The sequence below is a fragment of the Macaca mulatta genome, chromosome 17 (genome assembly GCF_049350105.2).
Source record: "Macaca mulatta isolate MMU2019108-1 chromosome 17, T2T-MMU8v2.0, whole genome shotgun sequence".
Classification (NCBI taxonomy): domain Eukaryota; kingdom Metazoa; phylum Chordata; class Mammalia; order Primates; family Cercopithecidae; genus Macaca; species Macaca mulatta.
In genome coordinates, this window is record NC_133422.1 from 24,517,880 (window position 1) to 24,540,406 (window position 22,527).

The window sequence follows — 22,527 nt, forward strand, 5'->3', positions numbered from 1 at the left end:
ATAATTAGCAGCAGTAATGTGCAAGTGGGTGCTTTTAAGTACTTTTAAAACAAAATTTAATACCTTTCCTTTGAAATCTTAAGCGGTATTTTGAAAAAGACGAGACGTGTGGTTTAGTGGAAAGAATATGAGAATGTGTTCCTATGAGGCTTTAAAAAGAGAGCAGGCAAATCATGCCTAGGGGGCTGCATCAGGAGTAAATTGGCCTTTTAAAAATTTAAGAAGAGAAGAAGAGAAAGGAAGTGAACAGAGATGTCAGGTTACTTAGGAACATCCAGTGGATGGGAAAATTCATTGCTGATGAAGACTTTTCTGTTCACTTTGAGTAGCATTTGAAAGCTATTTTAGGTTTGAAAAGGAGATATGATAGACAGAAAATTATGATTTGAGGAAGTAAATGTTACTGCTCTATGTGAGTGACTTTGACTGAAGAATAGTGAGGAGAGTGGTGGCCAAGTTGAAATGGGCAGTTGCTGTGGACCTGATGTCTACCCTTGAGCTGTCATATGGAGAAGGTTGATAGCACAAACCTTTAACTGAAAATTAAATTCAGCCTGTCCACCTGGAGTAGGTTCTGCTAAATAAGTGGGGAGCATTCGCTTATTAAAAGGTAGCTATATTAGTCCATTTTCACACTGCTATAAAGAAATGCCTGAGACTGGGTAGTTTATAAAGAAAGAGATTTAATTGACTCATGGTTCTGCATACCTGAGGAGGCCTCAGGAAACTTACATTCATGGTGGAAAGCAAAGGGGAGGCAGGCACCAAGGTGGCAGGAGGGAGAAGTGAGAGCGCAGGAAAAAGCTGCCAGTGAGAAATCACTCATTATCACCAGAACAGCATAGGGGAAACTGCGCATGATCCAGTCACTTCCCTCGACACATGGGGATTATAATTCAAGATGAGATTTGGCTGGGGACACAGAGCCAGACCATATCAGTAGCTCTTTTAGTTGCAACATTAATGAACATATGGATATGTGACTAAACTATTTGCAGAGATAGTAGCCTAGATTTATTTTTTTATTTTATTTTATTTATTATTTAGTTTTTTTGAGACAGAATCTTGCTCTGTTGCCAGGCTGGAGTGCGGTGGTGCTATCTTGGCTCACTGCAACCTTTGCCTCCCGGGTTCAAGTGATTCCCTTGCCTCAGCCTTCTGAGTAGCTGGGACCACAGATGCATGCCACCATGCCTGGCTAATTTTTTATATTTTAGTAGAGACAGGGTTTCACCGTGTTGGCCAAGATGGTCTTGATCTCCTGACCTTGTGATCCGCCTGCCTCGGCCTCCCAAAGTGCTGGGATTACAGCTGTGAGCCACCACGGCCTGCCTAGATTTATTTTTTTAAAGGATTAATTGTCTTCCTTTACTGGACTTTCCTCATGCATTTAAGACATTTGATATATCAGATTTTCCCAAATCTTGCTATTGTTGTGACGACTAAAGAATTTTTCTTGATAGAACTTTCAGCTTCAGTAAGAGCCAAACTTGAATATAACCTTTTTGCTTTAAGAAAATTCAAATCTGGCCGGGCGCGGTGGCTCAAGCCTGTAATCCCAGCACTTTGGGAGGCCGAGACGGGCGGATCACGAGGTCAGGAGATCGAGACCATCCTGGCTAACACGGTGAAACCCCGTCTCTACTAAGAAATACAAAAAACTAGCCGGGCGAGGTGGCGGGCGCCTGTAGTCCCAGCTACTCGGGAGGCTGAGGCCGGAGAATGGCGTGAACCCGGGAGGCGGAGCTTGCAGTGAGCTGAGATCTGGCCACTGCACTCCAGCCTGGGCTACAGAGTGAGACTCCGTCTCAAAAAAAAAAAAAAAAAAAAAAAAGAAAATTCAAATCTTAATTTTATTAAAGACATTAATGCGAGGAAATTATTTGTAGAATTTAGACTTTAGTATAAGACAATTATGGCTTTTAAACTATTTTCTTCCTGCCATATTTTGGTATAAGGCAATCATGCTTCTCATCATTGCTCTTTCTGCACCTTCTTGAGATTCGTTACATATGTTGCATTAAGGGACCCTGGATACATTGATTATATACAGTGTGCTCGTAATTAGTTTGTACAGCATCCCCTAGATTTTGGAGACATTCAAAGATCACTAGAAAAATATTTTTTAGTATAAATCATGTAGGCATGGTTCTATACACATTCTACATTTTGATCAGTTTATCTGTCTCCCCCAGTGAACCGTATGCTTCTTGAAAACAGTACTGTATCTTAATCATCTTGATTCCTCAATGCCTAGATGGGGCCTTTTGCATAGCAGACATTTTGCTAATGTTAGTGGAATGAAGTAATTCTCTCTGAAAAGATGAATCATAAATGCACTACTCATGAGCCAGGGAATTTCCTGAGTCTCTTCTTAAAACCCAGGTGAATTCTTGTGGAAATATGACTGAACCTTAAATGTTTCTAACCACAGTCATACATTTCCAGGGTATCATAAAGCTGGTACCATTATGAGACATTTATATGTGTATTATATAATAAGGTGAGGTCTGTCAAGTGACCACACCACAATGCTTGGTGGCCAGTAGGCACACAATAGATGCTAGCCTTTCTTTTTCTGATTTCTCCTAGGTTTTATGTCAGGGTCACTGTAAGAATTACTAAGGATAGGGGAAATTGCCTTTCTGTTTGGACAGATATTCATAGCAGTTAAAGATTCTGTTTTGACATGCCCAGATTTATAATTCTGCAGGAAAACAGAAGTCAGAGCAGCTGGCAGGCTGAACTGGTACACAGTATAACCCAGACAGTAGACTTGCCCAGTGCCACAGTATTTTCTGGGCTGACTGTTCTAGTCACAAGGTACTCAAGAATTTTATTCGTGCACATACACACACAAGCACACACACGGTCTTTGATTTAGTGGTTTAGACTAGCTGTGTTTTCAGAAGTTACTTTGTCAAAGACGATAGCCTTTATACTCTTTAATTTGATTTTATGCCCTTTTAAGCCACCTTATTTAGAAGGAGCTAAGTGTATAAAAGCTGTTGCTGGCAAAGGGCTGCAGCAGCCTAATAAACAAATCTGACAGGAGCCCAGTTTGTTACAAAGCCAAGAAAAAGGTTTCTCTCTATTCTGACCAGTGAGATTCCTAAAACTTAACTATTTTTTCTTGATTTTTGTTATTATATTTGATTGTCATATTACTAATTTAGTGTGTTAAAATACAGTCTTGAAAATGATAAGTGTTATCTCTGAATACTTTTTTTTTTTTCCATTCAAGATAAGCTGTCATTGGAAGGAATAGTGGTACAAAGAGCTGAATGCCGACCAGCTGCCAGTGAAAACTACATGCGATTAAAAAGGTTGGTGTTTTGTAACTCCAGAATGATACCTGATATTTCCCTTTGGGGATTGAGATACGTGTGTTATATCGCCTATTGACTGCATTAAAACTGTGGTTATTGTTGAGCGTTTGCTTCAAAAGCTGTTTGGTTTTAAAAGCAAGTAAGTTTCTTTGGCACTAAAGAAATTTCAGTATCTGGGCTGTTTATTTGAGGTATTTTAAGCTACTTTGTTAATACATCCTGGAATCAAAGTTTTAAAACTACATTTTCTAGTTGTCTTTATAGATTTTGATTCTTTAAAGACATGTAATAAGATCGTTGTACTCTTTTATTTTCCAGGGCTGTAATTTTTCCATAATAAATATGTATCCAAAATACTGTAACTGGGCCGGGCATGGTGGCACATGCCTGTAATCCCAGCACTTTGGGAGGCTGAGGTAGGTGGATCGTTCAAGCCCAGGAATTTGAGACCAACCTGGGCAATATGGCGATATCCTATCTCTACGAAAAGATAGAAAAATTAGCCGGGCATGGCTGGGGTGTGAGGATTGCTTGGGCCTGGGAAGTCAAGGCTGCAGTGAGCTGAGATCATGCCATTGCACTCCAGCCTGGGTGACCCAGTGAGACCTTGTCTCAAAAAAAAAAAAAAAAAAAAAAGGTTGTACTGTATAAAGCAAGTGTAGTTGCCAGAATATCATCCTGTTGTCTTGATCTATAGAGAAATTTTTATAAACATATACACTTTGTTAGAGAGTTTGTTTCAGGATCTTCCCCTGCCCCTGACATTTTTTATGTGGTTAACATTTTGTAGTTAGTATTTAAAGATGCTGATTGCAAATTCTTGATACCCCAAATTTTATGACATTCAAAGAGTCAGCAATTTTTTAAGCCCTGAGGAAATATATTATACCTGTTTCATAGTTTATTTTTAATGTGTTTTAGCCGCATGTGATTTAGAATTATACTTTTTTGTTCATTCATTCAGTACTTACTATCTGCCAAGTGCTTTCTTAGGAGTGAGAGAAATAGCAGGAAACAAAGCAAACAGAAATCTCTGCCTTCGTGGACCTTCCATTGTCACAGATTGTAGGTACACTGAATCGGTAGTGGAGAAGACACTGCTGAAGCAGTGGTAGTGGCCTCTTAGATATCAGCATTCTCTTCTATGTAAGAGGCCAGGTGAGCTGGATCATCTCGAAATTTTGCATCATCTTTAAAAATTTCCCTCTTTTGTCAATTAGATTGGACTCTATCTCCTGAGAATGACATAGACTTGTTCTCTTGTCAAATAATTCCTCTAATTTATATGCCTCCTTGGGGCAAATAAAAGAATGACAATCAAAATGAAAAATATTTATAACAGAAAATAGCTTTGGAAAACAAGCAGAAGATGTTTCTTTCATTGTTTTTAGCTTATAAAATTTATTGTATAGTAATAAATTTTTGAAGTCTTTTTGAAAATTTATCTCTTCATATAACTACTGAAATTGAAAAATGCAAAATCTGGTTACCAAGCTGCTTACCGAGATCTTTTTCTGTGGCCCTAATTTTTTTTAAAGGGTTCTAAAGATTTCTGATGATGAGATCAGGCAGGTCACCTGCTGTGTTTATAAAACGGCTGCTTGTTTCCTACCAAAAAAGAAGTGAAAATTGTTTAGCCTTTCAAGTGTGCTGAAAGATCAACTGTTACATAGTCATGCACTATGTAAGGACATTTGGTAGTCTCATAAGATTACAGTACTGTATTTTTTCTGTTCTTTTTCTGTGTTTAGATACACAAATACTTAAAATTGTGTTACAGTTGCCTATGGTGTTCATTACAGGAATGTGTAGTGGGGTATACCGTCTAGGTTTGTATAAGTACACTCTATAATGCTTGCACAACAGTGAAATTGCCTGACAATGCATTTCTCATGAGATATCCCCATTGTTAAGCCATGCATGACTATATTTTAATCTTTACTTAAGTGACTTAGAAAAAGAAACAAGTGGTTCAGGAGGATCATGTGAGTTTCATGAAGTAGATGATAGATGACATAAGTCTTGAAGACAGCTTTTTTTGACCAAGTGGAGAAAGAGATTGGGTAAGAACATTAAAAACAGACATGCACAAAGACATGGGGAAGACTTTAGGGACCTGTGTGTGGTTCTGTAAGCCTGGAATGGAGGGATTGTTTGAGAGGATGTCAGAAGCTCCAGCCCAGATCTCTTTCTTCAACATCAAACATACCTACAAAAGCCGGGTTGAATGTCTGATAGACATTTCAAATATGTAAAAAACTGAACTCCAGATCTTTCTGGCAAAACCTGCTCTACTAGCATTTTTCTTGTCTCAGTTAATACCTACTCTGTCCTCTCATTTTTTCAGTCCAAAAACATTGGTTTTTAGTTAAACCTTGGTTTAGTCTTAGTTCTTGACTCCTCTCACATCCCACATCCAATGTGTCAGAAGAATCTTATTGACTGTCTCTTCAAAATATTACACATCCATAGTCTGATCACCCCATGAACTGCCATTTTTTCTCACCTGGATTGCTGCAGTAGCCTCCTACCAGAGTTCCTGCTTCCACCCTTGCCCCACTGTAGTCTCTTCTCAGCACAGTAGCCAGGGAAGTTCTTTTAAAATCTAAGTCAGATCATGCCATTCCTCTGTTCAAATGTCACTTGCAGTGCTTTCTGTATTACTCAGAGTAAAATCTAAGTCCTTACTTATAATGGTCTACAGGGTCCTATGTGATGATCCTACCACTGTCTATACCTTCTCGCCATCCTCATCTTTTTCTTCCCTCCCTTTCACTCATTCTGCTCCAACCACACCTGTCTCTTAACAATCCATGAGCACTCCAGGCACACATCCACACCGCAGCCTTTGCACAGACATTCTTTTCTGCCTGGAACATCCTTTCTCCAGATAACTGCATGGCTTGCCGCCTCACCTCTTTCACGTCTCTTCTCAAAATGCCACTTTTTCATGAGGCCTACCTTGACTACCCTACCTCTTTCTATACTTGTATTTTCTTCATAGCACACGTCACGTCCTACTAAACTATGTAATTTACTTATATTTATTGCCACGTTTTCCTTCCTGCAATTTAAGTTCCCATGAAAACAAAGTTTGTTTTTTTCTTTTTTGACTTTATTTTTTGTGCATGTCTATTTGGTTCACTCATTTACATACACAAACTTGTCTACAATAGTTCATTCCTCATAGTGGGTAGTCAATAAATATTTGCTGAGTGAATGAATGGCACAAGATGAGGTTTAAAATGTTAGAGTCTTAGATACTATGGTAAGAAATTTGGACAGTGTGTGCTATGACTATTAAGGAGGTATGGAAAAATTTTAAGCTGGGTGGAATCTAAAGGGATTTGTATTTTAAATAGATCATTCTGGCCATAGTATAAAGATTAGAAGCAGGGAGATAAGCTTGAAGCAGATATAATTTCCAGGTTCAAAATGTCTGAATGACTAAACAAGGTGGTTCTAGTCAGAAGGGAGATGAGAGTCTCTTTTGAGGATAGCTGGAGGTAGAGCCATTAGGACTTAATGAACTTACTTCAGACTTCTTTGGTTGTGGAATGGGAGATTCTTCTGGTTGGTGGTGGCTCTTGTGGCCTAGCTGTGAATATCCCAGATTGACTCCCGCTGTCCTGTGCATTGCAAGGGAAGTTTACACTGATGAGAGGAGAGGGATAGGGAAGTTTTTGTAGTCCCCATATCCATTAGAATTTAATCCCGTTTGGCAGTTTACATAAAAGACTCGAAGCAGAAAATACATAAAATTGTAAGAACGATACCAAGGAACAAATTAGCAAAATAGCAAACTAATTTAAGTCATGAATTATTTTATTTACAATTACCCAACATTATCACTAAGGTGAGGCTCAAAAAATTTTTTCTGTTATTTTTAAAAACTGAACAACATGAGTTTGAAATTATTTATATATATATATATATATATATATATGTATATATAAATAAATGTTTTTTTTTTAAGAGACAGGATCTCACTATGTTGCCCAGGCTGATCTCAAACTCTAGGCTCAAGTGATCCTCCTCCTACCTCAGCCTCCCAAAGTGCTGGGATTATAGGCATGAGCCACCATACCTGGCCAGGCTCAAAAATATATATATATATTTTTTTTTGAGAGACAGAGTTTTGCTCTTGTTGCCCAGGCTGGAGTACAATGGTGCAATCTCGGCTCACTTCAACTTCCGCCTCCTGGGTTCAAGCGATGCTCCTGCCTCAGCCTCCCAAGTAGCTGGTATTACAGGCATGTGCCACCACGCCTGGCTAATTCTGTATTTTTAGGAGAGACGGGTTTCTCCATGTTGGTCAGGCTGGTCTCGAACTAGTCTTTGAACCTGAAGAAACACACATACCACAGACCCCCACACGTACACATGCACACACACAATTACCCTGTTACCTGAAGGATCTGTTTACAGACAATGTTGTGGAGGAAAGGAATAGCAACGTGGTAGTGCTATTGAATGTAAAAATGGAAAGGCAGATTTCAGATGTAGGTAACATTAAAGTAGAAGTGTTTGAGAACAGAATTGGTAAGTCTGAGATATTCTATACCTAGATTTTCCATAAACATGCTCACAATTTTTCAGGGCCTCCTTCCAACCGCATAGATTGTAGTCATATTCAGGTTTTTTGATGATCTGGCTCTTGTCTTGTCTTCGTTTTCAGCTATTCTCTTTTACATAGACATTATATAGTTATAGCACACTGTAACTTCTTATCCCAGATATGCTTGGCACTTTCCCGTCTTATGCCTTTGCTGCTTAAATGCTGCATCTTCTACCTAGGATTTCTTTCTTTCTTTCTTTCTTTTTTTTTTTTGAGATGAGTCTTGCTCTGTTTCCCAGGCTGAAATGAAGTGGAGCGATCTCCGCTCACTCCAGCCTCTGCCTCCCAGGTTCAAGCGATTCTCCTGCCTCAGCCTCCCAAGTAACTGGGACTACAGGCATCCTCCAGCATGCCTGGCTAATTTTTGTAGTTTCTTTTTTTGTTGTTGAGACAGGGGCTCACTCTGTCATCCAGGCTGGAGTGCAGTGGCAAGATCTCGGCTCACTGCAAGCTCCGCCTCACGGGTTCACACCATTCTCCTGCCTCAGCCTCCCGAGTAGCTGGGACTACAGGCACCCACCACCACGCCTGGCTAATTTTTTGCATTTTTAATAGAGATGGGGTTTCACCATTGTTAGCCAGGATGGTCTTGATCTTCTTATCTTGTGATCTGCCCACCTCATCCCCTCAAAGTGCTGGGATTACAGGTATGAGCCACAAGGCCCCAGCTTCTACCTAGGATTTCTTATCTACCTCCTACCGAGATCTTTCTGAGCCTTTAAAACCAACGCAGCATCACTCACTCAGCAAAACCTCCTTATAGTTTCTGTTCCCCACTTTAATGTTTTGGGAATTCATAATTGTATCCTCTACAACATTATGAACTTCATGAGAACAGAGACTATGAGTTTTATTTTTCTTTCTTCTTTCCCTCTTATTCTCCCTGTCTCCTTTCCTTCCTTCCTTTTTTTGGTATAAATATTCAAAAGTATTTATTGGATTGAAATAGAAATGGCAAAGGTAGGTACAGAAATACGGGAATCATGAGCATTCAGCTTCTTTATTAATAATTTTTTTATTTGGGCCTACTTGAAACCTGGACTTTATTTTTCAGTTTTGTATATATGTATATTGTTGTGCACACATGTGCACATGTCCCTTGCTTTGAGGAGAAAGTGATTTCAAAATAAATATAAAACATTTCATCAACAGTAAATCTGTTTTTCACGATATAAAGAAATGAATCTTCTATTTATAGAGGACTAGAAGAGAAAGCCTTTTCATCAAAAAAGACCTGTTCTTAAGTCAATGCATCGCTTTTCTTTAATCAGTGAGTTTTTACTGTACTATATTTTAGTAACTAGCAGCTGAACTACATTCTTGGAAACAAATGACTACATGTATCACAAAATTTATTTAACATTTATAAATAATGATCTTTAAGAATGATTAGTCTTATTTTAGTGGGAATTTAATTTTAGTAATTCTTATAGCTCTCTGCCATTACATTTTGGCTGATAAATTAGCCAGATGTTATGAGAATTATAACCATATTCATCAAATGTAAGTTAGTAAGATTCTGTCATTCATTTAGATGAAGGTGGCAATTAAATACATACTTACATTCTAGTAAATACATACACTAAACCCAAGAAATATGTAAACCCTTCAGTCGATGAAATTCAGGCCAAGAAAGAAATTATTTCTTTCATCAGATCCCCTTGCACAATAAAAAATCCTGCAAGAATCCAGTTAGCCACCAACAAAATGTAAAACTGGCTAAATAAAAACCTAATAATTTTGTTTGCCAGTCTTAAAATTGTAACAGCCTAACTTTTCATATTGAGAAGAAAAAAGTGTTCTGCTACTTATCTTACTTTTTCTTTATCTGACATTAGTTTGGATTAATCTGAATATTAGGAGAAAAATTATTTTGAATTGGTAAATAGAAATATACTTAATATCACATTATGTCTGATATATTAAACTGATTTAATTTGGATTATTTTAAGTGTAACTTTTATTTCAGCCTCTTCAGCTTTCCCTGGTCTTTGAATGGTGGCTTATGTGCCCACTCTATTTATAATTCAAGTTGTACTTTGTTAAGTATAAAGGGCCGTAAATATAAGGCAATCATCCTAACATATTTTCTTATAGGAAAATCATAGAAATAGAAAATTATATGGCTTTTTAACTTCTGTATGTTTATGTCACTAACTCATTTGAAAATACTCGTCTTAAACGTTTTTATTTTTATTCCAATGTTTGTGGATTTTTTTTCCAAAAACCTAGGAAAACCCTTCTATAGGAACACAGGTTCCCATATGATTATAAAACATTCAAATACTAGCTCAACTATTGAATGGGATACAGGTTGAGTATCCCAAGTCCAAAAAGCTGAAATCATTTCAAAATCCAAAACTACTTGAGCACTGATAAAATGTTCAGAGGAAATGCTTTGATAAGTGCTCATTTCAGATTTCAGATGTTAAGGATGCTAAGTTTAATGCAAATATCCCCAATTCAGAAACATTGCTGTTCCAAGAAGTATAATTATAAATAGGATGTATATCCTATTTAACTGCTAAGTTTAACAGTTATCCATTAACTGCTAAGTTTAATGCAAATATCCCCAAATCAGAAACGTTGCTGTTCCAAGAAGTATAATTATAAATAGGATGATCATATAATTTATCATTCAAAACAGGATACTTTTGAGAATGAAAGGAGGCACTAACCACGGAGGATACTACACTGAGACAGCAGTTCCAGATGAACTGGGACATATGGTCACCCGCTATATAAGTAGCTCAGGTACACGAAAATACTAACCTAAAACAAGAAATAAAAGATAAGAGTCAAATAGTGAAAGTGCTGGCAGTTAGAAAATTCATACTAGAAATTCTAGATTAAAGCAAACCACTCTGGGTGAATTTTTTTTTAATTTTTTTGTTTTTTTCTTTTTCTTTATTGTTTACACTCTGGGTGAGTATTAACTGTTGTGTGCTTCCCAGTAGCCCCACAAAATTGGATATGTGATAGTGCTGTGTTAATTTTTCATGTGAATTTTTATATATTTATTAAATGGTAAAAATGAATAAACTAAAAATAGTTTTAAAGAAAAACATTTTAAAAATCCTTAATAAAAGTTGAAGTCATAGCAGTAAGTTAGAATTCTAAAGATAGTTTTTAGTGAATGTTGTGGTTAATAGTTAATTTTCTTGAATCAGTTGGTATGCTTCCATTTGCAAGTATCAGAAAACCCAATGTAAAGTAGTTTAAAAATACAAGAAATGTATTGACTCAGTATGAAATCCAGTATTGTTGTGTGCTTTAGCCATGCCTTTACCTAGAAATTGACAGTGCTGTCAGTGCTCTAGCTCTGTTTCTAATTTCCTCGAGTCTTTCTCCAGCTTGTTTGTCTTCAGGCTGACTTTTCCCTAGTAGTAATATAGCTGCCTATTGTTCCTGCCTCTTTATTCATATGGGGCTCCCCAAAGTTAAATGACCTTTGTCTTTAATCAACCATTAAACAGCACTCTTCACTTCCTTCAGTGGGTCAGCATGAGTTCTGAGTCTGTACCTAAACCAATAAGCCAATAAATTGTCAATGAAGATAAATAAATAAAATGTCAATGAAGATAGTATTACATGGACTGCTTAGAGCCCACCTGTGGAAGTGTGTAGGCAGGAAAGTCAGTCCCATCCAATGCAGATGGCTGCAACTCAGTAGGACAGGGGTGAAGTGCATGCTAGGGAGGCACTCATAAGACCTGCAGCAAAACCCATTCTACCAGGAAGCATCCTAGGGGTAGGAAGCATTTGGCCAGGCGCAGTGGCTCACTCCTGTAATCCCAGTACTTTGGGAGGCTGAGGCAGGTGGATCACTTGAGGCCATGAGTTTGAGACCAGCCTGGCCAACATAGCAAAACCCTGTCTCTACTAAAAAAAATACAAAAATTAGCCAGGTGTGGTGGCACATGCATGTAGTCCCAGCTACTCGGGAGGCTGAGGCAGGAGAATCGCTTGAACCCTGTAGGCGGAGGTTGTGGTGAGCTGAGATCACGCCACTGCACTCCAGCCTGGGCGATAGTGATACTGCATCTCAAAAAAAAAAAAAAAGCATTCATTTTATCTGGGCCTGACACAGAGAGTATATATTCAAGAAATGTTAACTAATTAGTCTTATGAGAATAACCTGGGTAAGAAATGCTGTCCTGAAAATAACCTGAGAGAAACCTGGCTAAGAAAATCCTGTCCTGAAATGCACTGGGGATATTCCCACCGCTATCCCATTTGTTTTAGTTCTCATGATAGAAGAGACTTACATACCAGAAGGATTCTTTTTTAAATCTCTGACTTGAGGTAGGTAAATTAGTTTAATCAAGTTTGAGTTAGAAATATAGCTAAAAGAAAACTAGAGCTGACGGAAAGAATCCGAAGATTTTGTTAGAGAGTCCATGATAATCTTCTTTTCAGAGCCAGACACAGTGGCTTACATTTGTAGTCCCAGCCACCTGGGAGGGTAAGGCAGGAGGATTGCTTGAGCCCAGGAGTTTGAGGCCATAATGCACTGTGACCATGCCTGTGAATAGCCACTGCACTCCAGCCTGGGCAGTATGAGACCCTGTCCTTTAAAAAAGAAAAAAAAAAAAAAAAGTCTCTCTTCAAAACAAAATTCCTAAGGGATAATTTAGAACGACCTGGATATTTTCCACATTTGCACCCAAGGAAGAGTTAACTCACTCTTCGTAGTCTTCTCATCTACTCTGTTCTGTGTATTCAAGGACAACTTGATGTGCTACCATCGATGTATGTCTATATCAGAAATTCATGTTTTACTTAAAATCTCCCATTGAATGTTCAGAATCTTTCTGGAAAGTGTAAAGGATGATAATCCTGAAATTTTCCCAAGTTGTCTTTGGAAATAGTCTTACCATCCTTTCTTGCAGTAATACTTTGGCTCTCCTGAGGTACCCAAATGTGTAATTTGTTAAATGTGGGACTATAAGTTTTTGTTGTTGTTTTTTGAGACAGGGTCTTGCTCTGTAACCCAGGCTGGAGTGCAGTGGCACAATCTCAGCTCACTGCAGCCTCAACCTGCTAGCTTAAGCAATCTTCTTACCACAGCCTCCTGAGTAGCTGGGACTACAGGTGCGCACCTAATTTTTTTTCTTTTTTTTAAATTTTTTGTAGAGACAAGATCTCACTATATTACCCAGGCTGGTCTCTAACTCTTGAACTCAAGCAATCATTTTGCCTTGACTTCCCAAAGTATGGGGATTACTGGCGTGAGCCATTGTGGCTGGCCAAGTTTTTTTGTTTGTTTGTTTGTTTGTTTGTTTAAATAGAGTTTTGCTCTTGTCGCCCAGGCTGGAGTGCAGTGGCACAATCTCGGCTCACTGCAACCTCCACCTCCCGGGTTCAAGTGATTCTCCTGCCTCAGCCTCCTGAGTAGCTGGGATTACAGGTGACTGCCACTATGCCTGGCTAATGTTTGTATTTTTAGAGATAGGGTTTTGCCATATTGGCCAGGCTGGTCTGGAACTCCTGACCTCAGGTGATCCACCCAACTTAGCCTCCCAAAGTGTTGGGATTACAGGCGTGAGACATCACAGCCAGCTGTTTTGTTTTCTTTTTTTTTTTTTTTTGAGACGGAGTCTCACTCTGTCGCCCAGCCTGGAGTGCAGTGGCCGGATCTTAGCTCACTGCAAGTTCCGCCTCCCGGGTTTACGCCATTCTCCTGCCTCAGCCTCCCGAGTAGCTGGGACTACAGGCGCCCGCCACCTCGCCTGGCTAGGTTTTTGTATTTTTTAGTAGAGACGGGGTTTCACCAGGTTAGCCGGGATGGTCTCGATCTCCTGACCTCGTGATCTGCCCGTCTCGGCCTCCCAAAGTGCTGGGATTACAGGCTTGAGCCACCGCGCCCGGCCTGTTTTCTTTTTTTTTTTAAATAAAAAAATTTAAAGTTCAGGGAACAAGAAGTCCTTCTGAAGAACTAAACCAAGTAAAGAAGGCAACTGTCTCTGCCATAAGTCCATCCTTGTTCTCACATTCTTTCCCCTTGAAATGCTTTTTCTTTTCTTTTCTTTTCTTTTTTTTTAAATTGAGACAGGGTCTTACTTTGTCACCTAGGCAGGAGTGCATGGTACAATCACAGCTTACTGCAGCGTTGACCTCCTGGGTTCACGTGATCCTTCCACCTCAGCCTCCCAAGTAGCCGAGGCTGCAGGCACTCACCACCACGCCCAGCTAATTCTTGTATTTTTTGTAGAGCTGGAGTTTCATTATATTGCCCAAGCTGGTCTGGAATTCCTGAGCTCAAGGGATTCGCCCACCCATGGCCTCCCAAAGTGCTGGGATTATAGGCGTGAGGCACCATGCTTGGTTGAAATGCTCCTTTTTAATTACCTATTTGAAAGTGAAGGATTGTGTCGAAGAAGCTGGATGACTGCATTAAAATGCACTAATTTATAATGTAAAACGTTTTATAAATAGTTGTAATAAAAGTATAAAAATACCTTTGGGATAAAACTGTAACAGAAAACTAGGCAAGGTGTTTTGCCCAGAATTTTTTAAAAGACTAAAACTGAGTCAGGCATGGTGGCTCACGCCAGTAATCCCAGGACTTCGGGAGGCTGAGGCGGGCGGATCGCCTAAGGTCAGGAGTTCGTGACCAGCCTGGCCAACATGGTGAAACCCCGTCCCTACTAAAAATACAATACAATTAGCCAGACGTGGTGGCGGGTGCCTGTAATCCCCGCTGCTCGGGAGGCTGAGGCACGAGAATCGCTAGAACCTAGGAGGCAGAGGTTGCAGTGAGCCAAGATTGCACCACTGCACTCCAACCTGGGTAACAGAGCGAGACTCCGTCTCAGAAAAAAAAAAAACAAACTAAAACTATTTGTTTCAAGAAAGACTCCTTAGGGAGACTCTGTGGTAGAGATCACCCTCTTTCCCCTGAAGAGCCATAGCAGCTCTCTCTTTCACAGCCCTGAGCTGTAGACTGCCCCTGAAGATTTACTGTTGTGATGAAACAAGGACTTCCAAATGGTTGTAAAAACTCTTGGGAATATGTATAAAGAATGAGGCCTGGTGCAGTGGCTCACGTTTATAATCCCAGCACTTTGGGAGGCCGAGGCTTGAGCCCAGGAGTTTGAGACCAGCCTGGGCAACATGGAGAAACCCCATCCCTACAACAACAACAGCAACAACAACAATTAGCCAAGCATGGTGATGCATGCTGAGGTGGGAGGATAGCTTAAGCCTGGAGGTCAAGGTTGCAGTGAGCTGAGGTTGCACCACTGCACTCCCTCCTGGGTGACAGAGCGAGACCCTGTCTCAAGAGATAAAAAAAAAAGCACTGGAAGAATTTTTAAAACTCAAGGTTATACATATATATGTGTATTTCCTTCTTGTGATGTCTGATATTTTCACTTTAAGATAGGGGGAGCGGAGGAGTTTTTTCAGTAGCTAAGTGTTGTCTCACTCTGAACATCTCTTGTTTTTTTTTTTGAATTCCTCATCTCTTCTGCGTGCTCTCTTGTGTTCCTTGGTTAGTGACTCTCCTGACATACCCAAATGTGTGATTTTTAATATGTGGGGCTGTAAGTCTTTTTTAATCAAAGTCTTGAGATAGAGTCTTGCTCTGTCACCCAGGCTGGAGCGCAACAGTGTGATCTCAGCCCACTGCAACCTCCGTGCCCCTGGATTCAAGCAATTCTCCTGCCTCAGCCTCCAGAGTAGCTGGGATTATAAGCACGCGCCACCACACCTGGCTAATTTTTTGCATTTTTAGTGGAGACGGGATTGCTCCAAGTTGGCCAGTCTGGTCTTGAACTCCTGACCTCAAGTGATCCACCCACTTCGGCCTCCCCAAGTACTGGGATTACAGGCATGAACCACCACGCTGGCCCAAAGTTTGTTTTTGTTTTTAAGGCTATAGAACAGGAAGTTACTTGTGGGGGGGTCTGGCCTCATCTTATTCTGCTGCCGTTCTAACTCAAGTGTGCACCATATCAAAGCCAGCCATTTTCATTCTTCCCCAAGTGCATTACTTAATGTCCCTAAATGTCTTCAATGCTCTTGGTTGCTTTAAGATTCAGCTCAAATGGGCCGGACGTGGTGGCTCACACCTGTAATCCCAGCACTTTGGGAGGCCGAGGCAGTTGGATAATGAGGTCTGGAGTTCAAGACCAGCCTGGCCAAGAAAGTGAAAACCCGTCTCTACTAAAAATAGAAAAATTAGCTGGGCGTGGTTGTGGGCACCTATAATCCCAGCTACTCAAGAGGCTGAGGCAGAGAATTGCTTGAACCTGGGAGGCGGAGGTTACAGTGAGCTGAGAACATGCCACTGCACTCCAGCCTAGGCGACAGAGCGAGACTCCATCTCCAAAAAAAAAAACGAAAAGATTCAGCTCAAATGGGAAATCTTCCTGACTGTTTATCTTCATACAGAGCAAGTACCATGTCCACCAAACTCCTGCTACACTTTTTAAAATAAACCATTAATCACATTTTGCTTTTTATATTACTTTTATTACTTTTGTTTCTGTCTGTGCTAGATTGTGAGCTCCTTGAGTTCAGGGACTGTATCTTGTTCATCTTCATTCTAACAGCTTTATGTTCGGTTAACACTAGTAGAGTAACCAAAGATCAGCATTTTAAAGTTAGGGATTTATCATTATACCTAGGTTAATGAATCTCCAGAATTGATACTCTTTTTTAGCTATGTTTAAAATTCAAATTATAAGTCCTGAGAAGCAGTATTGGCATGTGGTGGTGTTTCTACAAGGCCTTACAGCTTTGCAGGATAAAAATACCTCAGCACACAGTTTCTCTTTGTTCACTCACAGTTGAAAATCAATAGGGCTAACCTTAGGCAAAACTGTGAAGTATGGAAAGTTTGTCTTTATTATCCAGGCATCTCCTGTTTTCACTTTTTCCCCTTAGCAATGTCTGTCTTTAGGCATCTACTTTTTATCTTGTTCTGATCTTTTCTAGCCTGTCAATTCTGGATATATTTTAAGAATGAATGGGCATAAGTCAAACTGGGTATTTGGTTTTAAACCTTTTATTACTAAGTGTGAAATAAAAGCCATTAGATTACCTGTTCAAGGAATTTGAGTAGGCAGATTTTTTTCCCCCACGGGAAAGAAAGAAACTCACTGAAATTAAACCATTTATATATTGGCCCCAAACACAAAATTAAGGAATCGTTTTAGTTTGCTGGAGGATTTGTCACCAGGACAACCATCTCTGCTTTGTGGGCCAAATGGGCAGATCTGACCTAGCTGCATTTGTTAGAGATCTGTTCTGAGGATTTAAAATGAGTGCTGAAGGTGACCCACAGAAGTGGCCAAATTCCCCTAGGCTGGAGCAGGACAGTCACTGACTAGTCCATATGGCATCTTTGTACATATTAGAAAAAGGTGCCCCTTCCTCAAGTGTTTTTATTTTTATCTGTCAGAAAATCATTGTAATTTACAGATTTTGTTAAGAAATCACTGCCATCTGTCAGAAAATTGACACAATAATTGCCATCTCTCATGTGAATGTCCCCTTTAACACAGCATCATTGTGCACTATAAAACAGGCCAATCTAGGAAGGGACTGCACCCTCCAGTTTGCTGCAGGCCAATGTGTCCTATTTTCTTACCCGTTTACTTAAACTTTAAGTAATTTTAAATAAACTTGCCTGTCCTTGCAGGCACTGGGATTTTCAACTCTTGGTCTTTGATTTTTCTGAAACATTTGGAGATGCAGGAAAGATACCACATATTCTTTGTTCAAGAAAAAGGGTCTCATTTAGGGAATTGAATTGGTGGGGTGCCGAATGGTCTGGGATTGTTAAATGCTGTTAATCAAGTCTTTAGCTTACTATTAGGAAGAACTAAGTTAGACTTTGGGATGATCAGGATTTAAATATTCCTAGTAGTTTGTCACTGACAGTATAGGACAGAACACCTGACTCCTAAGTGTGTTACATGCTATCTGTCTTGCTTGAGACTCTAATGCAGTTGCCATGAGATGTATTGTAAAGAAAACTTGAATTATTTAAGGAATCTTTGAGTTTATAAGTAGAGAAAGAGAAGATGTCAGGTGTTTTTGTTTGTTTGTTTTTAAAGCTGCTTAAAGGAAGTGACTTTCAGGCAGAATGGTTCAGCCTGCGTAGTGGGTCCCTCACTTTTATATGGCTTCATATTATATGAATTAGAAGTTCTTTTTAGTGATGACTATCCTAAAAAAAAAAAAAAAAAACTCATTTCCTTTCTCACAAAAAAGAAAATTGAATCACAGAAAAGTTGTGATTTGCCCAAGGTCATGATTTGTAAATGGCAAAGCTGGAATTTGAACCTACATCTGATTGATTCCAAGGGAATCAGATGACAAGCTGCCTCTCTCAGCTTTCAGTTTCAAAAGGTTGCCTGGCTTATTCGTAGGAAAAGAGAAGGGAACAGCTGGTACTCTGTCTCTCCTCCCTCTTACTGAATGACCTTCAAAGCCCCACAACTTAAACCAACATTGTTAGTACCATGGTTCTGTTACATTATAAAATAAATATAAGATTCATATAAGATGTAAAGCGGTCTCACTGTTTTAGTTTGGAATTTTTATCTAATTTCTGATTTTATAATTTAAAAGTGAACTTCGATAGCATGATTGAATTGAATTTCAAAGCTCGATTTCTGCAGAAGAGGTAGAACATTAAATGATTTTATGAGTCTGTGAAGTTTACTTTTCTGAAGTTTATGTGAAATCTCTAATGCTGTGGGTAGTTTTAATGAACTAGTTGTTGTGCTGTTTTGAAGATCTACTAATCTATAATGTACCCCAGATATCTCAATTGTCTTATATTGTACACTTTTGTTTTTATGACTTGAAAGCCTCAAAATGTCTAAAACCTTTTTCTTTCAATGTGTTATATATTTGAGGCAATCCCAAAGGAAGGAATTAATAATGTTCAGGCAGAAACTTTTCAAACTGAAAAATAGTACATGTCAGAAAAACGGGAAAGGATGATATATATGGGCTTAATGAGGTTATATAAAACAAAATATGCCAATGAACAGTATTCCCAGTAGAACGCAGCTCCATGAGGGCAAAGACCTTTTTTGTCTGATTCATTTATGGGTGTGTGTCTCATGAATAGAAGAGTACCTGGCACCTAGTAGGTGTGTAATAAATACTTGTTAAGTAAAGGAAGGAATGAAAAGTATGTGATTTGGCTTTATGCATTTGTGTCCTGCAGGCTGCCCAGGATTTGATCACAATGAGTCAGTCTTTTTTAAGGTATTGCATGCCAAGTTGATTTATCTGCTTTTGCTACTTCCCTATATTTCATAGCTTCAGAGTGCCATTTATTACTCATTTGTTTAACAGATGTTTACTGAGCATCTAGTGTGTACTAAGCAGTGTAACATTAAAAAGCAACCAGATCTTATGTTTCTTGGAAAATTGATCATACTAATTTAATGTAACTAATAATTTAGGATATTATTTTATGCTGTGTGAGAAGTTGGCACAGGCAGTAAATACTAGATTTCAGAAGTGAAACTTCATCATATAAGTATTTTCCATACTTATACTACCATATAAATATCAGTAGACTTTGACTACATAAAGAGTGGAGGGAGGGCTCCCAGGCAGGACTGGCACGATCTAACCAGGGAAGGAATAAAACAATAGCAGTGTTCTGGAAAACTTAGTAGAGGTCATTCTGGTAAAGCAGAGATGGACAGAAAAAGGAATACATAAAATTGCCTGGTCTGTTGAGCTGATAGTAGTGTATTTTGTGCCAGACCGAACAGGCTAGATTTGATCTAGTAAGAGTCACTGATTGAGTGGATTTTACTCTGAGGGGAGTTCCTAGGTCTCCTTCAGGGCTCTGTCCTTGGTACATTCTCCTCCTTTGGTTACTGACCTTAGTCATCTTTGTAGACTCCTACTTATCGTCTGAACTTTTTGCCTTCTACATTATCTTGTTAAGTGATCCCATCCACTTAAAATGTGTGTGTATGTGTTTGTGTCTGTGTGTATATATATATATAGAGAGAGAGAGAATCTCCAGAATTTGTGTCTCTGGCCTAGACCCCTCTAGACCTCTCTCCTGAGCTTTATACTCATAAACACCATTCCCCTTGAGAGCTCCACTTGGATGTCTCCTACGTGTTTTAACTTCATATGCATAAAATTGAATCCTTGGTTGTTAGCCCACCTCTAATACAGTGTCCTCCCCGCCCCCAGTCTTATTTTTTACGCAGTTTCTCAGGTAAAAAACCTGGGAATTATCCATGATTCTTCTTTTCTTGACAAGACACATCTAGTCAATGACCAAGTCCTGTTAGTTGTACCAACACAATACACCCTGAATCCTACTACACTAGTCTAAGCTGCCATTTTTGCTCCACAATATAAGTTCAGGACTGACTATATAATCTGCAAGACCTAGTGCAAAATGAAAATATAAGGCCTCTTGTTCATACATTATTAAAAATTTCAAAAAGACCACTGAAGAACTTATCCATGTAACCAAAAACCACGTGTACCCCCAAAACTATTGAAATTTCAATAAAAATCAAAACAGTGACAGTGGAGCATTAAATCAAGCTCAGGGCCCTTCCAAGTCGGGGCCCGTTATGACTGCACAGGCTCCCTCTCCATGAAGCTGGCCCTGCCTCCACTACTGCAGTAACCTCCTAAGTAAAGTAGCTCCTTCCTTCCCGCTACGGACCATCCCTCACAGGTCAGACTCATTAGTGTAGATCTAGTCATACCACTTCCCTGCTTATTGCAGTAAAATAAAATGTACAAATCCTGCATCATCTGGCCTTCAGAACTTTGATCTGATCCTGAAGCTTTTTCAACGTCGTCTTCTGCTAGACACCTCATTCATTAGATAGCAGCCATAGTTGCCACCTTTTGTCCGTCAAAAAGAACAAGAATAGTCCCATCTCAGGGCCCTTCTTTCTGCCTAAACACAAATCTTTCCCCAGATCTTCACTTGGTAGCCTCCTTCCCACCATGCAGTTCTCTCAGTTTATATGGAACCTCCTCAGATGGGCCTTTCCCGACCACTGCTAGGTGAAATAGTATGGACTTCTCCCCACCGCCGCTGCCACCACCACCACCACCACCACCACCACTGCCACCGCCACCGCCACCACCTAATTATGTGCTATGACATTACTCAGGTTTATTGTATTCTTAACACTTACCACTGTATGACTACCTTAATTAATTAATTATGACGTATTGACTGTATCTCCACCACCTAGCGTAGTGCCTCATATATGATAGTGCTCAGTAAGTATTCGTTGCATGAATGAATGTTTATCATAACCTTTTTATCCTGTTTCAGTTTTGGAGATTTATCTGAAGTTAACAGAGTATTTTTCTGTTAACAAAATACCAAAGGAATTTCAAAATTCATTTGGGATTTTGTTAAATTTATTTGAGAATTTAACAGGGCCCTGCCCTTGTTAAGTTTTTTATTTGTTGAGTCCTTATAAAATTGAATGGACTTTTATTTAGTGTATTCCAAGTTAATTTTAGAATCTCAATGAAAGAAGCCCCCTTCTCTTTAAAATGGCATGTCGTTGGTATGACATATCATGATACATAAATGTACTTTAGCTTGGATAAGGAATTAAAGATGTCAGTTCCTGTTAGAACTAAGGTTAATATTATAGGATGAGCACAGTTTTTTTCCCCTCAGAATCAGTATTGTATCCTGTAATACCAAGGGTTTTACAGCCCAAGCTTCAGAAATGCATGTAAACCCATTCAGTAAACCTTGAACATCTATTATATACCAGACACTCAGGAACGAAAGATGAATAAGACATTTTTCCTGCCATTGAGTTTTTCGCTGTAGATAATTTGTTCTTTGACATGCAACATCCTGTGTAGTTTCAAAAAGATAAATGCTAACCCTGCTTCATGAACTATGGCTAGATCTTTTAGCTTTTAAGACTTGATTTTGGCTGGGTACGGTGGCTCATGCCTATAATTCCAGCCTTTTGGAAGACCAAAGCGGGAGGATTGCTTGAGCTGAGGCATTCGAGACCATCCTGGGCAGTATAGTGAGACTTCATCTCTATAAAAACCTTAAAAAAAATCAGCTGAGGGTGGTGTGCGCCTGTAGTCCCAGCTACACCTGTAGTCTCAGCTACTCCTATAGTCTCAGGCACTCCTAAGGCTTAGGTGGGCCGATCACTTGAGTCCAGGAGGCAGGCGCAGGAGGTTGCAGTGAGCCAAGATGGTGCTACTGCACTCCAACCTAGGCAACAGAGGGAGACTTTGTCTCAATTAAAAAAAAAAAAAAGAGTTGATTTTTGTAATTCAAAATGATGCAGCTGTATAGGTGAAACAAACACGCGCACATGCACGCACCCCTTATGAGGCTGATATGAACAAGAAATATATAAAATGAATTTATAAATCTGTTGTTTACCAATGCTGTCGGGTGCGTGCACCAATTTTGGAGGGAGTGGGTGTGGTGACAGCCAAATGCTATTGTTCACAGAATTTTCAATTCTTATTGCATAATTATATTGAATGCCATATGGCGTTTTATTGTAGTTCATTAAATTACTGGCAGTTTCTACTTCTATTTGTGTTATCATTAACGCATTTCAG

The 22,527-nt window shown here is 39.4% G+C and overlaps 1 protein-coding gene across 1 annotated transcript in view; it reads left to right on the plus strand.

Annotated features, from left to right (window-relative positions):
• Nucleotides 1-22,527, plus strand: part of GTF2F2 (general transcription factor IIF subunit 2) — a 167,715-nt gene that overhangs the window by 85,824 nt on the left and 59,364 nt on the right. Inside the window, 1 exon segment of the mRNA NM_001266711.2 lies at nt 3,245-3,326. Within this exon segment, the coding sequence (NP_001253640.1) occupies nt 3,245-3,326 (82 nt within the window).